At 44.4% G+C, this 15,708-nt stretch overlaps 1 protein-coding gene across 1 annotated transcript in view; it reads right to left on the bottom strand.

Moving 5' to 3' along the window:
• Window positions 1–15,708, bottom strand: part of LOC124282274 (fas-binding factor 1-like) — a 32,532-nt gene that overhangs the window by 13,601 nt on the left and 3,223 nt on the right. The window contains 10 exon segments of the mRNA XM_046718227.1: window positions 954–1,061; window positions 3,386–3,874; window positions 4,397–4,435; window positions 4,437–4,488; window positions 4,616–4,852; window positions 5,995–6,108; window positions 13,444–13,587; window positions 13,880–13,981; window positions 14,525–14,834; window positions 15,597–15,702. Coding sequence (XP_046574183.1) covers window positions 954–1,061; window positions 3,386–3,874; window positions 4,397–4,435; window positions 4,437–4,488; window positions 4,616–4,852; window positions 5,995–6,108; window positions 13,444–13,587; window positions 13,880–13,981; window positions 14,525–14,834; window positions 15,597–15,702 — 1,701 coding nt within the window.

A 15,708-nucleotide genomic window follows, 5' to 3' on the forward strand; every position in this document is an offset into this window, starting at 1 on the left:
GAAATATTAACAAGTTGAAGTAGTTTCAGTCTCTTTTAATAACTGACAAGAAACTTCAAACCCAGATCAAGTAAACAGTTTTTGCCGCTATGTTTTTTAAGAGGTAACAGGGGCGGATAACTCTAAATCAAAGTGAATGAATCTGGAACTTCCTGTATTTTGCGTTGAGCATTTATCAACGGAAGTCAAATACTTAACTATCGAGAGTCACACATACTATCGATGCATTGACAGTTTTTCATTTCTTCCATCGATCAGTTGCTATCAGACACTCAACAATTGCAATCCATCGATAGTTCAATGCATCGTTACAGCCCTAACTTAAATGTAAGTGGGTCTTAATGCAGTGTTCACGAATAGCGTCTGACCCTCTGACAAATCCAGCAGATTCGCCAACGGTCAGACAGAAGTCTACATCCCGCCGGCCCCAGTGTCTGACTGTATATTTCACAATGACTTTGACTGAAGTTGTTATATGTGACACTTGTTTGCTGTTTATAAATCTTATGTTTGTTAATAATTTCAATGCCAATTATGAGAAATGTTAAATCTGAAATGTTTATTTAATTTTATTCTATGGGTCCTGTGAATTTTCAATGGGTCAGACAGACATCTGAAACTTACAGGACCCAATGTCTTGTTACTTTGAAACACCATTCGTGAACACTGCTTAATGTCCTTGTTTAGTACTGCTGTGGCTTGAGAGAAGTTGAATCTGAGGAAGATTTAAGTGTGTAACTTTTAATATCTGATCCTGAGTTGACAAGGATTCTTGACATCATTCTTAATGACACTGTTTTGCATGTCACAGTAACTTTATGTACCCAAGTCAGATCCATGCAGTGCCTTTAGAATTTTTGCCAACAGCTTCACCTATGACATAGTATGGCATGATCATTTGTACAGTTCCCTTAAGACAAGTCCTGAAACATTTAAATGGCAGTCAGTCTTACCCTGAGCCTCGTGTAGGTGGAGGAGTGAAAAGATCCTTGTTTCGTTCATCTTGTTTGTTGAAGGCTGGAGGAGTCTGGCCCCTGAAGGCCGGTGAGTCTGGCCTTGATCTGTGAAGAAAGATGCTCATCAGAGTGGCAGTTGACAGGGTTATAATAAGAAGGAAATTTTGCTTAATGCCCTTTTCGGGTATAACCCAACAACCCAGTCTGATGTGAGACAAAAGCCAAAGAAATGTCTTGCATATTGACTAATTTGGCAAAAAGCCATAAGAACTGGTACAGAGATCATTGACAAGCCTAGAGACATAAACAGTGCAAATTTAGGAATCAAGTGCATCATTCATCAAAGAAAGGCAATTCTGCATTTTTGATGACTGGGTACAATTCAAGAGCAAATAATAGTATGTGTGAGTAAATGTCTTTAGAATTACATGAGATTTGTTCCCAGACACTATCAGTGAAATAGTTCAGGAAATAGAGTCAGTAAACAAAACAGATGATGCTTCATGTCACAGTCACCAATATCGAAATATTTGATCCTGGACAATCCAGTGATCGATATCATGAACAATGAGCATTATAGGGTATGAGGACGAGCTATCAACCAACTCACCGAGCCTGACCACCCAATCTACTATGTCTCCTATTTTAACCATGAGTTGCTACAGGGTAGGAATGTCATCTGGGTCCGAACTTTGATCGTAGCCAATGTAGTTAAGAATGGGCTTAAGAAGTTTGTTGGGCTATGAACGTTTCGAGAATAGCTCGCCAGGTGTCACATGATCAGACACTGTGACCACCCAATCCCCTTGGTCGCCTATTTTACCCACGAATCGCTACAGGGTAGAAATGATCTATGCCATCTGGTATAATGACACCTGATCAGACACTGTGACCACCCAATCCCCTTGGTCGCCTATTCTAACCATGAATCAGTAAAGGGTAGAAATGATCTATGCCATCTGGTATAATGACACCTGATCAGACACTGTGACCAGCCAATCCCCTTGGTTGCCTATTCTAACCTAACCATGAATTGCTACAGGGTAGAAATGATCTATGCTATCTGGTATAATGACACCTGATCAGACACTGTGACCACCCAATCCCCTTGGTTGCCTATTCTAACCATGAATCAGTAAAGGGTAGAAATGATCTATGCCATCTGGTATAATGACACCTGATCAGACACTGACCACCCAATCCCCTTGGTCACCTATTCTAACCATGAATCAGCAAAGGATAGAAATGATCTATGCCATCTGGTATAATGACACCTGATCAGACACTGTGGCCACCCAATCCCCTTGGTCGCCTATTCTAACCATGAATCGGTAAAGGGTAAAAATGATCTATGCCATCTGGTATAATGACACCTGATCAGACACTGACCACCCAATCCCCTTGGTCACCTATTCTAACCATGAATTGCTACAGGGTAGAAATGATCTATGCCATCTGGTATAATGACACCTGATCAGACACTGTGACCACTCAATCCCCTTGGTCGCCTATTCTAACCATGAATCAGTAAAGGGTAGAAATGATCTATGCCATCTGGTATAATGACACCTGATCAGACACTGACCACCCAATCCCCTTGGTCGCCTATTCTAACCATGAATTGCTACAGGGTAGAAATGATCTATGCCATCTGGTATAATGACACCTGATCAGACACTGTGACCACCCAATCCCCTTGGTCGCCTATTCTAACCATGAATCGGTAAAGGGTAAAAATGATCTATGCCATCTGGTATAATGACACCTGATCAGACACTGTGACCACCCAATCCCCTTGGTTGCCTATTCTAACCATGAATCAGTAAAGGGTAGAAATGATCTATGCCATCTAGTATAATGACACCTGATCAGACACTGTGACCACCCAATCCCCTTGGTCACCTATTCTAACCATGAATCGGTAAAGGGTAGAAATGATCTATGCCATCTGGTATAATGACACCTGATCAGACACTGTGACCACCCAATCCCCTTGGTCGCCTATTCTAACCATGAATCGGTAAAGGGTAGAAATGATCTATGCCATCTGGTATAATGACACCTGATCAGACACTGTGACCACCCAATCCCCTTGGTCACCTATTCTAACCATGAATCGGTAAAGGATAGAAATGATCTATGCCATCTGGTATAATGACACCTGATCAGACACTGACCACCCAATGCCCTTGGTCAGCCTATTCTAACCATGAATCAGCAAAGGATAGAAATGATCTATGCCATCTAGTGCCATCCCCTGGGTCGCCTAATGATCTATGCCTTCTAATGACACATGACCACACACTGTGACCACCCAATTCCCATTTTAGTCAGCCCTCGTCACACTCATGGGGTGGTGGGTATTGGAAATTCTTGGCCTTAAAGGAGTGACAGGTAGATCTACTTGAATATCAAAAATGACTACTTACGTGAGGATATCATCCAGGTCCACCTCCTTGCCCAGACCTAAATAGTCATCATTCTGTTTGGCAGCACCATTCATACTAGAAAACACTGGCTTGTCACTGACATCTTTCTTCTCTGGTTCAGATTTCTTGTCAGCTAGTCCTAACCAGTCATCTGCACTGTCTTTCTTAGGCTCTGCCTTAGCTGGTTGTGTCCTGCGTGCTGATTGGCTAGATGGTGGAGGAGTCCTTTTGGGTCTGAAAAAGTCCTCATCACTGGATTCAGAATCTTTCAACCCTAACCAATCAGATGGACTAGATTTTGACTTTGTTTCGGTGGGTTTGGGATCTGGTGGTTTATCTGCTGTTTTTGCTGTTGAAGCAGGTTTATCATCTGTGTCAAAGTCCAACCAGTCCATTCCTTCAGGCGCTTTCTTAGCAGTGTCCCCTGGTGATTGACTTCGTCCTCTAGACGCTGGTTTATCTTCACCAAACAGATCGTCATCTTGAAATCTGGAGTCAATCAAAATGAATTTTGAGTCAATCTTATTGAATAACAATCTCATTTCATAAATATTAGGTACAAGAGTGAAACGTTACATATTGAGACATAACAGGTACAATACATGGCCTGCAAATAATTGCCACCATATGTTTATTTACTAATTTAGTTGTACATAAAGCTCTGAAGATCTGTTATAATCTAACCTTTATTGAAATGATTAAACTTTTCATACCAAGAACAGAACTGCATAACCTCATTACATATATTTTCCATTTCCAATGACACTCTGGAGTCTTCAAAGATCAAATACCCAAGATTTGTTGATGAAAGTAAAAATATCCTCACCGATTATTTGAAACAGAATCAACTCGTCTTGATATATTTGATTTCGGAATACACTCAAATCAGATTACTGTATTTGTAACAGTGACACTGTTCACTATATGGGTTATGAATGGTCCTTGTTTTCAGCATGAGTTGATTATGCCAGGCTGAGAATTACAGGCTACCTCTACACCATCACTACTCACCTGACTGACCTCCTTGACCCTGGCCTTGACCCTGAGGCCACCTGACGGCTGGTAACTCCCAAACAAAAAGTCATCTTCTTCCTGTTTGTCAGCTAGACACAAACATTAAGAGAACTTAGATTGTAGATAGTCTTCAGACACATGTAATTATGCCAGTTAATAGATCTACGATTAAACCATCACTAATAAGGTTATCCTATGTACATGTATATCCCTTACCTTCAGGCTTGGAGTATTTAGTGTCCAACACAAATGTTTTCTTTTCTTTGGTCTCTAATTGTGTAATTGCTGAACCTTTCCCAAGTAACCCATCCATGAATGACTTGGCTGACCCTTGACTGTTCTCAAGGTCATCAAGCCTGCTCTTGGGTTTTTCTGCACTCTTAGGCTTTTCTTCCATTCCAAGCAGGAAGTCATCTTCATCGCTGAAGATGACTTCATCTTTCTTCTTTACAGCTGAGACAAGAAGAGGTATAAATATGTTTTAAATTGTTTAATAAACAAATATTGTGCAGCACAGTCTGAGACAGGAGGTTAAGACAACCAAGTTCCAAATGAGTGGTTTGTTGTTTAAGGTCAGCACTCAGCAATATTCCAGCTGTATGGCGGCGTCTGTAGATAATCAAATCTGGACCAGACAATCCAGTGATCAACAGCAGGAGCATTGATCTACGCAATTGATATGTGTCAACCAAGTCGGCGAACCTGGCAACCTGATTCCATTAGTCGCCTTATATGACAAGCATGGGTTGCTGAAGACCAATTCTAAACCAGATCTTCACAGGTAAGTTCCAAATGAGGAGAGGTGAGGTGAGGTGAAATTGGGTTTAACGTCGCGCTGGAGAATATTTCGCTCATATGACGACCTGATGCGCGTGTATGTGTACGTGCAGCTGCTTGTACTAGCCCAGACTGAAGCTGGTTTTATAGTGCTAGCCCACTGAGATACCATGCCGCAGTGAAGCATGAATACCCCACTCACACACATTATACTGACTCCGAGCAGACCAGTCCTTGTTGTACCCATGAATGCCGAGCGCCAGGCAGGGAGCAACAAGTACCATATTTTAACGTCTTTTGGTATGACGCAGTCGGGGATCGAACCCGCGACCTGTGCAAAAAGATATTTGGTTCCACTTCCAAAGACAATAACAAAACGGCACACCATTTTATCAATCTCAACTCCCTGGGGATCATGCTACTCTAGCAATCACTAGATGCACCAAGTAAATGTGGCTTTCCCATTCTTAGGAGGTACCCATTCACAGCTGAGTAGACTGGGACACAAAGTCACAGTACTTTGTCCAAGTTTACTGCATGTTGCTGTATCCGCAACTAGGAGTTTGCATGTATTCATGTGGCCACTATCTGGTCATTTACCAACGGATTCATGGGTTCTTTTAAGTGCACAGGGTTGTGTACTGTACACTAGGGGTTGTGACAACACTGAAAGAGTCTGCACACAAAGTTGACTCCAAGGGTTTTATACCCGGTCACAGGTGGGCTAGATCCCGTCGCCTTAGACAGCTCGCCCACCACGCCCCCAATTTATCAGTTTTCAGATGCCAAATTTCCAGCTTCCCAATTCCCCAGCTGACCTGGCTTAGGTTTAGCTGCTACTGGCTCCGGCTGCGGAGGCTCCTCCTCATCTTCCTTGCCACTTCCACTTCTAGTTGGTGGGCGATCATATAAATTCCTTCTTCTAGGAGATTCTGAAGCAAGAATTACCAAAAGGAAGTTGAGTCACTCCAAAACGAACACATGAAAGTGGAGTCATTTGTAAATACACATGCTAAAATTTGAACAAACCTGTAGAGGTTGCAGATTCTTTTTCATAATATTCCTCCTTGGGGTACTTATAAGCATTTAAATGTCCATTTAAAATCCCGACGACAGTTGTAACAATATTTGAATAAAATATTTACATAACAAAAAGCTATGTTTTTGTCTTGTGAGACCACCCCTTCAGGGCCCAACGGACCCCTACAGCCAAGAGAAGGGAACTCTAGACTATAACCTCGTACCTCACTTTCCATGCTGAACGTAATCAGACAGAATGTGGGGAGGTGGGCGGCCGTACCCCAAGGAGGAATATTTTAAAAGAATCTGCAACCTCTACAGGTTTATTCGATTCTTTTTCATATATTCCTCCTTGGGGTACTTATAAGCATAAGACAGACTCCTAAAGACTGAGTCAGGGTGTGGCATTCTGTCTCGTAGAACAAACCTGATGACAATAGGAATTCCCAAACTAAAAATAGCGAAAAAATCTCACTTACCTGGTCACGTGTCCACCAAAGCCTGGTGGGGGCATGAGCCAGGGTGTCCACTAGCTTTAAGCCAATCGCCTCCGGGGCATCGAGCGAAGATAAGGGAATCTAGCAATAAACCCAAGAAGAAATTTGCCTAAACAAGCAAAGGTTTCCAAGGCAATTGGTCTAGTGCAGTACGGAGGAATGCAAAGTACATGGGATAAAAACCACCCCCATAACACCAAGGGGAAAGGTAGAATAGTTTTAAATACCCGACACCAGTTAAAACGGCAGATAATTGGTTCTCGTCATAAAACCTCGAAAGCTCAATCGGCTAGAGAGGTGGAACCCTGCCAAATGGAGAGAACTGACTGACCGAACCGAGCACGCTCGCTAGAGTGTCTGTCAAGCTGATAGTGACGGATGAACGTACTCGGTCGGCTCCAAATAGCCGTGAAGCAGATCTCCTCAATGGGCAGGGCTGCAGCGTATGCCTTTGATGTGACAACTGCCGTAACCGAATGAGCTTTCAAATACGACCTTTGTGAGTATAACCCATAAAAATGGCAGAGACAAGCCACCTAGAAATGGTCTGCTTGTTCGCCGGAAGACCAGCCTTGCCCCCGCCATAACAAAAACAACTGGTTATCCTTACGGGTACCCATTGTTTGTTTGATATAAGCCTTACGGACATCTAAGACGTTAGCACGCCGTAGAGAGGTACCGGGTGGGGAAGGCTGCGTGAAAGCTGGGAGCTCAATAGGCACCATTACATGAAAGTGCTATCACTTTTAAGACGGTAAGTACCAGGCAACCGAACGCTAACTCTGTCTTTGTGAAAAACAGTTAGCGCGGGGTCAGCTGACATTGCATGAATATTGCCTACCCGCCTGCCCAAAGTTACCGCCACAAGAAAAGCTGCCATCCATGTCAACAGCTGGAGGGAAAGAGCCGACAGATTGTGAAACAGAGGATCGGACAGCCAATCAAGAACGATTGACAAGTCCCACGGGGGACTAGTCTGCCGGACAGTCGGACGGATTCTGTCCACGCCTGCTAAAAAGCGCTGAACCAGAGGGTGCTGCCCCAAGAGTGCACCGTCAACAGGAATATGGAAAGCCGAAATAGCTGTTGAATATCCTCGAACAGTTGAATCTGCTAGACCGGCTGCCAAACGAGACTGGAGGAATTCTAATACAGAGACTAAATCTGCAGGAAAGGGATCGAGAATCCCCCTGCTGAAACACCAGTGCGCATAACAGGCCTATCTATCCTCATACTGAATGTTTGTGGAATCCCTCCGTGAAACCAGCTTTGAGCCGACCAAAGGGGAGCAAGGACCACAAGTAGGCAAGCTGGTTGAGCGGCTAGCTGCGACAGGACCTTGGAAATCAGTGGTATTGGTGGGAACGCCCACAGTACCCTGTCCATCCAGTCGAGCTAAAAGGCGGCGTTGGCTATCACTCTCGGATCCGGAATCCGAGAACGAAACACTGGTATCTGGTTCGTCACCCCAGAGGCAAGCAGATCCACCTGGAACGACCCGAACAACTGGGAGATAATCCCAAATATCCCCAAATCGAGCATCCGCTCGTGTGGGGCTAGTATAAACCGTGAGAGAGCATCTGCACAAACGTTGTATACCCCGGGAGATAAACAGGCAAAACCCAAATGTTGAACTGATCGCACGACATTAGAAACTGCCACGCCTCCTGAAGGAGTGACGGGGACACCGTGCCACCTTGCTTTAGGATGTTAGCCATACCTGTCTGGTTGTCCATTTCTAGATGAACCACACGGCTACGAGCAAACTCCAGAAAGCTCTCGAACACCCGGCGGACTGCTCTCAACTCTCGCACATTGATGTGCAGGCTGACTTCCTGCTCCGACCATAGGCCCGAGTCGTGAGCTAATCCTGTCTCGACTGATGAGATCACTGAACAGAGTGTCTCCATCCTGAAAAGACAGCACCTCTATTAACTTGTTCAACCCTCTAAGATTCAGAATGGGTCTGAACCCTCCGTCCTTCTTGGTCACTAGGAAGTAAGTGGAATAAAACCCCTCTCCTTGCTGACCTTCCGGAACCACCTCGATGGCTGCCTTGTCCACTAAAGACTGCACCTCGGCACGGAGAACGTCCGCCTTCTCTCTGGAGGCTGGCACTGGCTGAACCCCAGAGAAGGACGGTGGATCTCGCCTCCACTGTGGCAAATGGCCATCCCTGAGTGTGGACAGGACCCAGGGATTTGAAGTGGCTGCTTCCCACTCCTGAAGGAATAGTGACAGCCGGCCGCCTACAGGGACATTTGGCAGAAGGCAATGCACCCCCACAGTCAGCAAGTCTCCTGCTTGCTTGTGTGGGGGAAGCCGGGCTGGCTTCCCCTTGCCCCGAAAAGGCTGCTGCCATTGAGCAGGCCTGCCCTTGCTTCGTGCTCTCTTGCTCCACTTGCTCTGGAAAGGGACAGTCCACTTTGCAGGCTCCTTCACCGGGGCGGAAGGATAAGCGGCCGCAAGAGTGGAAGGCCGATGGCAAGAAGTGGAAGGGTGTTCCAACAAGGGTTTAGAATCCTTGAAGGTTGACACCGCCTCCGCGGCCTCCTGTACTACTTGCAATACCCCAGGAAACAGAGAAGACCCCATTGTGAATAGCAGAGAAAGCAGTGTGTGGCCGGCCAATAGAATGCCACAGAGAGCCAAAGCATGCGCATGCCCATGACTGCACCCATCATCTGGCTGGCACAGCACCTAATGCTGTCCCAAGCTAGATGAGAGTGTATGTCAGTGATTTGGTGTGCCAGCACAGGCGCCCACGAGTTGTCACCACTAGTGCTCTGATCCACTAACTGCTCCTGCAAAGCAGAAAGGTTGTGCTGCACACCAGTAAACCTCCTCAAAGGAACGGTATGTAGACTTAAACGTTGGGGCATTGGCCTGGAAGCCGCATGCCTTGCCTGGCCGAGGCCAGGGAGGAAGTGGACGACCCCGGAGGGTAACAGAGGCAAACACACACTCGTCCACCACTGGTGGCTCGAATAGTGCCTCCTCCCCCAACTGGTATTGCTTGCCAACGTCCGGTAAATCGAATCGTGAATGGGAACCAGTCAGCAGAGGATTGACTACCTCACTCACCAGTGATGGCAGAATGCAGAGCCTCACCTCCGGCGACCCGGCTGGGCGCGAAAGCCCCCTGGGAGCCTAAACTCAGCGGGATTGGGCGCTGTACAAGTACAGCCACCTGGGGCAGCACGTCCGCGATACGCTCCCCGGACTTGCCGCAGGGACGACCCGAAGGAGTACATGACCCCGACTTCGGACTTCTCTCCCCTCATCCTCCTCCATGTCAAAATCTGCACACTCCTTGGCTAACGGACTCTCATAACCGGGAGAGGTCACCGAGGGCGCCACTGATGCCGAACACGAGGGCTCAAAAGGTCAAGTGGAGCCATGAGGTTCCAGTCGCCCTGCCCCCTAGTGGAACCCAGACCGGGGCACCGAGGTGCCCGGGAAGAACCTGCCCCTACAGTATTCCCAGGCTGCCCAGACTGCACACGGGAGCGCCATGGAGGCCCTGAGCCGGTCAGCGTCAGGTGTAACTGAATCGCCTGCAACAAACCTGAGCCCGAAACTAGGTCGACACAAGGTGCCCTAGACAAACTATCACCTGAGCCCAAGCTCGGATCAAGTTGCCCAGGGGAAGGAGCAATCCCCGCTCGGGCCACATCCAACCATCCCAGATGTGCCCGATCCGTCCCAGATGACAGGCGTGCTGAGCTCCTTACAGAACCCAGACAGTGACGTGTCAATCAATGATTTCACGGACGATATCTGTTCCTGAAACAAACTTGATAATGCTTCAAATGTTACCACAGGTGCTTGAGCAACGGGAGGTGCAGGGGAGGCAGAGACTGGGGCAGGAGAGGACTCCTTGACTACCTTGGCTTTTTTAGAAGCTGACTCCGAGTCCGAGGAGGCCCCAGAAGGCACCTTCTTTTTATGTGAACGCTTGGACGGGGGACCCTGAGCTCAGATATCACCCCCTGCCCTGATCAGATTGCTGTAAAACAGCGTATCTGCCCGCCAAGACTTAATTGTTTTAGGCGTGAAACAGGCACAAACCGGGCAACCTTGTTCTTCATGGTTACCCTCCATCAAACATTGTAAACACGCATCATGTGTATCTTTGATGGGAATGGACAAATGACACGTAGCACAGGTTTTAAACCGCAAAAAGTGAAAAGCCAGGTCCTACAGTGTATCCCGAATATACAATACACAAAACATGCATGGGAGATAAACAACTAATGCTAATATAACTGACACATATATGTGAAAGATAATGTAAGCATTTAGATGAATAACAGCAGATAATAACAGGCTGCACCCACCGCAACATGACTATAAAATAATGACTAATAGCGCATATATATAAAATGCTAGCAGCGGACAAACACCCTAACCTGCTAAACGAATGTGTAATAGATCAAACATATAACATATACACCATTATTATTACATAAATACACTATAACCACACATGGCAAGCCCGACAAACATTGAAAACCCTAATGGAAGACAATGAAAATATGAGCATAGCGTGAGGCACCCATCCTCCATCTTGAGAAGCACATGGCAAGTCGACACTGGGACGGGCACAAAGTTACAACAAGTGTTTGCTAATCCCTATTAGTGATATGGAAATCATTAGATAAACTGATATGGCAATGTCCCCATAGACATACCTATGCGAATACATCGAAAGAATGGAATTTGACTGTATCTATATTTACTACTTTTTATTTTTGGGTCACATACAAGATGCCTGATATGACTGGTGTCTGCATAATCACCCAATGTGGGCTGTCAACATACTTGAAAACATTGGATGCAATATTTTATGAGATATCACCTTTAAACTGCGGTCAAAGTGTTGTGGTGATCTTGAAGATAAGGTCAAGGTCACCCAAATCAACTGGTGTCTGCGTAATCCCCCAATGCATGCTGTCACTAAATTTGAAGACATTGGGTACAACAGTCCATGAGATGTCGCGTTAAGAAGAGTTTGAAAAGTGTTCAAAAGTGTCGTGGTGACCTTTAAAATAAGGTCAAGGTCACCCAAATAAATTGGTGTCTGTGTAATCCCCCAATGTAGGCTGTCACCAAATATGAAGACATTGGGTAAAACAGTTCATGAGATATCGTGTTAACAAGAGTTTGAAAAGTGGTCAAAGTGTCGTGGTGACCTTGAAAATAAGGTCAAGGTCGACTGGTGTCTGCATAATCTCCCAATGTATGCTGTCACTAAATTTGAAGACATTGGGTACAACAGTCCATGAGATGTTGCGCTAAGAAGAGTTTGAAAAGTGTTCAAAGTGTCATGGTGACCTTGAAAATAAGGTCAAGGTCACCCATATAAACTGGTGTCTCGCGTAATCCCCTAATGTAGGCTGTCACCAAATTTGAAGATATTGGATACTTCAGTGCATGAGATATCACGTTAACAACAGTTTGAAAAGAGGTCAAAGTGACCTTGAAAATAATGACGGACGCCACTGAATACATAGTCCCCCGTTCCGCGTTGAGGCAAGGGACAACAAAAGATAAACGAAAATATTCAGAAACAATCTCTTAATCGCCCATGCAGGGAAGAAAGAGAACCATACATACAGTAGCTGTTTCCGAACCACTCATCGTGAAGGGAATTCAAACTCAACTCTCTTGAGAAGGGAGACACGTCTGGTTGATCAAATAACAGCATGGAAAGTGAGGTACGATGTTATAGTCTAGAGTGACCTGCTCTTGGCTGTAGGGGTCCGTGGGGCCCTGCAGGGGTGGTCTCACGAGACAAAAACGTAGTTTTTTGTTTTGTAAATAGTTTATTCAAATATTGTTACAACTGTCATAGGAATTTTAAATGGACATTTAAATCCTGATAAATACCCCAAGGAGGAATATATGAAAGAGAATGAATGACTTGGACATGTGCATAGACTGATTGTAGTTATGGCTATCGCAACATCAGACTGTTACACAGATTGTGAGTGAGTGAAATACTGTTTTGTACATGCTGAGCAATATTTCCAAATATATCATTCCTAAAGTGACACAGATCACAGAGAAAGCCAGCATGTACAAAATCAGATACAATGTAGCTCTACACACAAAGTAAACCAAGTCCATATTGTAAATGAGAAGTGTGATGCAAGAGATCATTAAGTAAGAACAGTGATTCAGTCAACTTTACGCATTGCTTGCTTGTTCACACATCTTATCAATAAACAAAGATCAACATAAACAAAGATATAGGGACATCTTATATCTTGATGGATCATGTCAGAACAACATCTTACATTAATGTTTGATGCCTACCAGATCAGACATATTCCAGCAATAAAGTTGCAAATGTGTTTTCTATTAATGTTACCTGAAGAAAGTCAACACACGCCCGTTACCGCAGTATTCTGAATGACAAAAGGGTTGTATAATCTCTTGCTTCAATTGGTGGTGGGGTAACCTAGTGGTTAAAGCGTTGGCTCATCACAATCAAGACCCGGTTCGATTTCCCACATGGGTACAATATGTGAAGCCCATTTCTGAATATTGCTAAGAGTGGCGTAAAACCATACTCACTCACTCTTGCTTCAATGGATAAACATTTAATATGTAGGCGACTTTCAACTGCCCGTGAGAAGCAATGCCTTACAAAGTGAATAAAAGGTTGCTCTGTAATGACCTGTAATGGGATGTCCTGCATCCTCATAAAAAAGGAAAGGATATTTTCTCATTATGCCAACTTACGCGGCTCCACTACAGGGGGTGAAGCTGGGGGGTCTTCAATGGACTTCTGTTGCTTCAGAGTAGTTTTGACAGCTGGCTTCCGCAGGGCTAAGGATTCCTCATCTGACAGATCCAGGCCAGCTAGTGGGTCATCCTCATCAAACTCTGCAAAACCAATACATTAATATGTAACATGGGGTTGACCAACATATGTCTACAATATGTATGTGACTTAATTAATCAAGTAAGGAACCATAAACTTGCGACAGCGAGATGTCGCGAAACTCTGGAGTATTGCTATGGGGTTTCCAGAAGCAGATCAACAGATCACAAGCACACGGATCCTACTGACAAGACAACTGCTGTGGGGACAACAAATATTGATAGATACAGTATTGTCTTAGAAGGATAACTTTTATCGCAATCAAAAACAAGTGAGTTTGACGATCACACTCACCTCCAAAATCTATCTTTGGTTTAGCTTTAGGCACTGTACGGGGACGGTCATCTTCAGGTCGGGCTTGTCCAGGCTTTAAGTTTTCACTTTCTTTATACAATTCTGACAAATAGGAAAGACAGACATTATCACAACCATTACAAAACATTACTTCTGACAGACAGGTCTAATAGATAATAGATCTTATATCAATGATCTTTGCTAACGAATACATTAATGAATCATACCCATGGATTCTAAACACACAATGATATGATTCAGTCGTTGGACTAATTGATGCAGGCTAAAAAGATACCCAAACAACTACTGATGCAATTGTACATCAAGCATGCATGGATTTCTAGGATATCCAAGAAAACACAGGTCTCTTCTTTCTTTGCTTGCTGCCCACAAAAAACACAGAAAGTTGTACACAAAAAGACAAAGTTTAAAAGTGGAATGAACTATGACTCTCACGGTAGCAAAATGCATTGTAATTAAAATAGTGATGCCCATGAATATGTAAACAAGATAGTCACTGTCCTTTTCTACCATCTCAGGAACCAATGCCAAGATTTTATCAAGCAATTATTGTTTGAAAATCAGACTGGTTTAAAGCTGTTGTGACCAGTAAACAAACTTAGGCAAACTGCAGTCAACACACACCGGTCATCTTCCCAGGGGCTGTGCCAGGTTTGGGCATGGACATCTGTGGAGGAGGAGAGCTGGGTTTAGAAGTATTCTTTTTCATCTTGCCACCCCGAGGACTTGTCGGGGTATCACTAGTAGGGGAGGCAACTCTCTGCGGGGACCCTGGTTTGTTACCCCCTGACCGAGGGGTGTTGCTGTTGGAGCGTGGTGTGCGAGTTCTACGGGGTGTCGTCTGTTTACCAGATCGTCCACTTCCACTTTTGATGCTTCCTTTTTTTTTTGGCAGCTGCTCTCCGAACAGATCAGCATCCATGTCATCCAAGCCCTGAAAATACATCAGCTTGATATTAATATTCTCACAATTGCTTACTTTCTGGTGGATGGCACGTAAACTTGCAGACAAAGGCTGGTCAGGCGACTGGTAAACCACACATATTTCTGAGAAGTTAGTTTAATGAGTATATCACACACATTCAGTTTTGAGCAGGGTCCACTCAATCTCATTAACATCAGACCTACTCTGATAAAATACCACCAGGCATGAAGATATGAAGACACCATCAAAAGAATGGTAGGTCGCTTCAGGTGAACCTTCCGAGAACTTTGACCTTCTGACTTTAATGAAGGATGCATGCATTCTTGATCCAATCAAAAATGTCAGCTTTCTAAAACAATTTGCCTTCATTTCGGACTATCTCAATTTGGAATTTTCATATTTTTACATACAAAAACTGACACAGAACAATTATTTCTTTCATGGCACTGCTTTCTGAAAGTACCAGTATGTGACAAGGTGCTCACAAACAAGAGTTGTACAAAATATCAACTAAATAATGACATGGATGTATTTATCTACATTCAGAAATAGCTGTTTAAGATTGTTTTCAAGATACAGTAATCAGATATGCTGGTCTGAATGCAACACTAGTAGTCATATTTAGCTGACTGAATCTTATTGAAAGTTTTACCTGGCATGACCTCCTACAGAGTTGTCCCTTGATCTTCATGCAGAGAGGTACTGGAGTAAAAGATCTGATTCTTATGAGATGACTGACAATTTTCATTTCTTCCCTGCCTTCCAACTTACCCCCAAGTCTCTGGCCATCTGCTTAGCATCAACATCAGACACTTCAGAATCTGCATCCTCTCCTGCCTGAGATGCCAGATTACTGTAGAAATCGTCATCCAGAGCACTGCAA

Source organism: Haliotis rubra, unplaced genomic scaffold (assembly GCF_003918875.1).
Source record: "Haliotis rubra isolate DU_JTF1 unplaced genomic scaffold, ASM391887v1 Scf297, whole genome shotgun sequence".
In the NCBI taxonomy this organism is placed as follows: Eukaryota; Metazoa; Mollusca; class Gastropoda; order Lepetellida; family Haliotidae; genus Haliotis; species Haliotis rubra.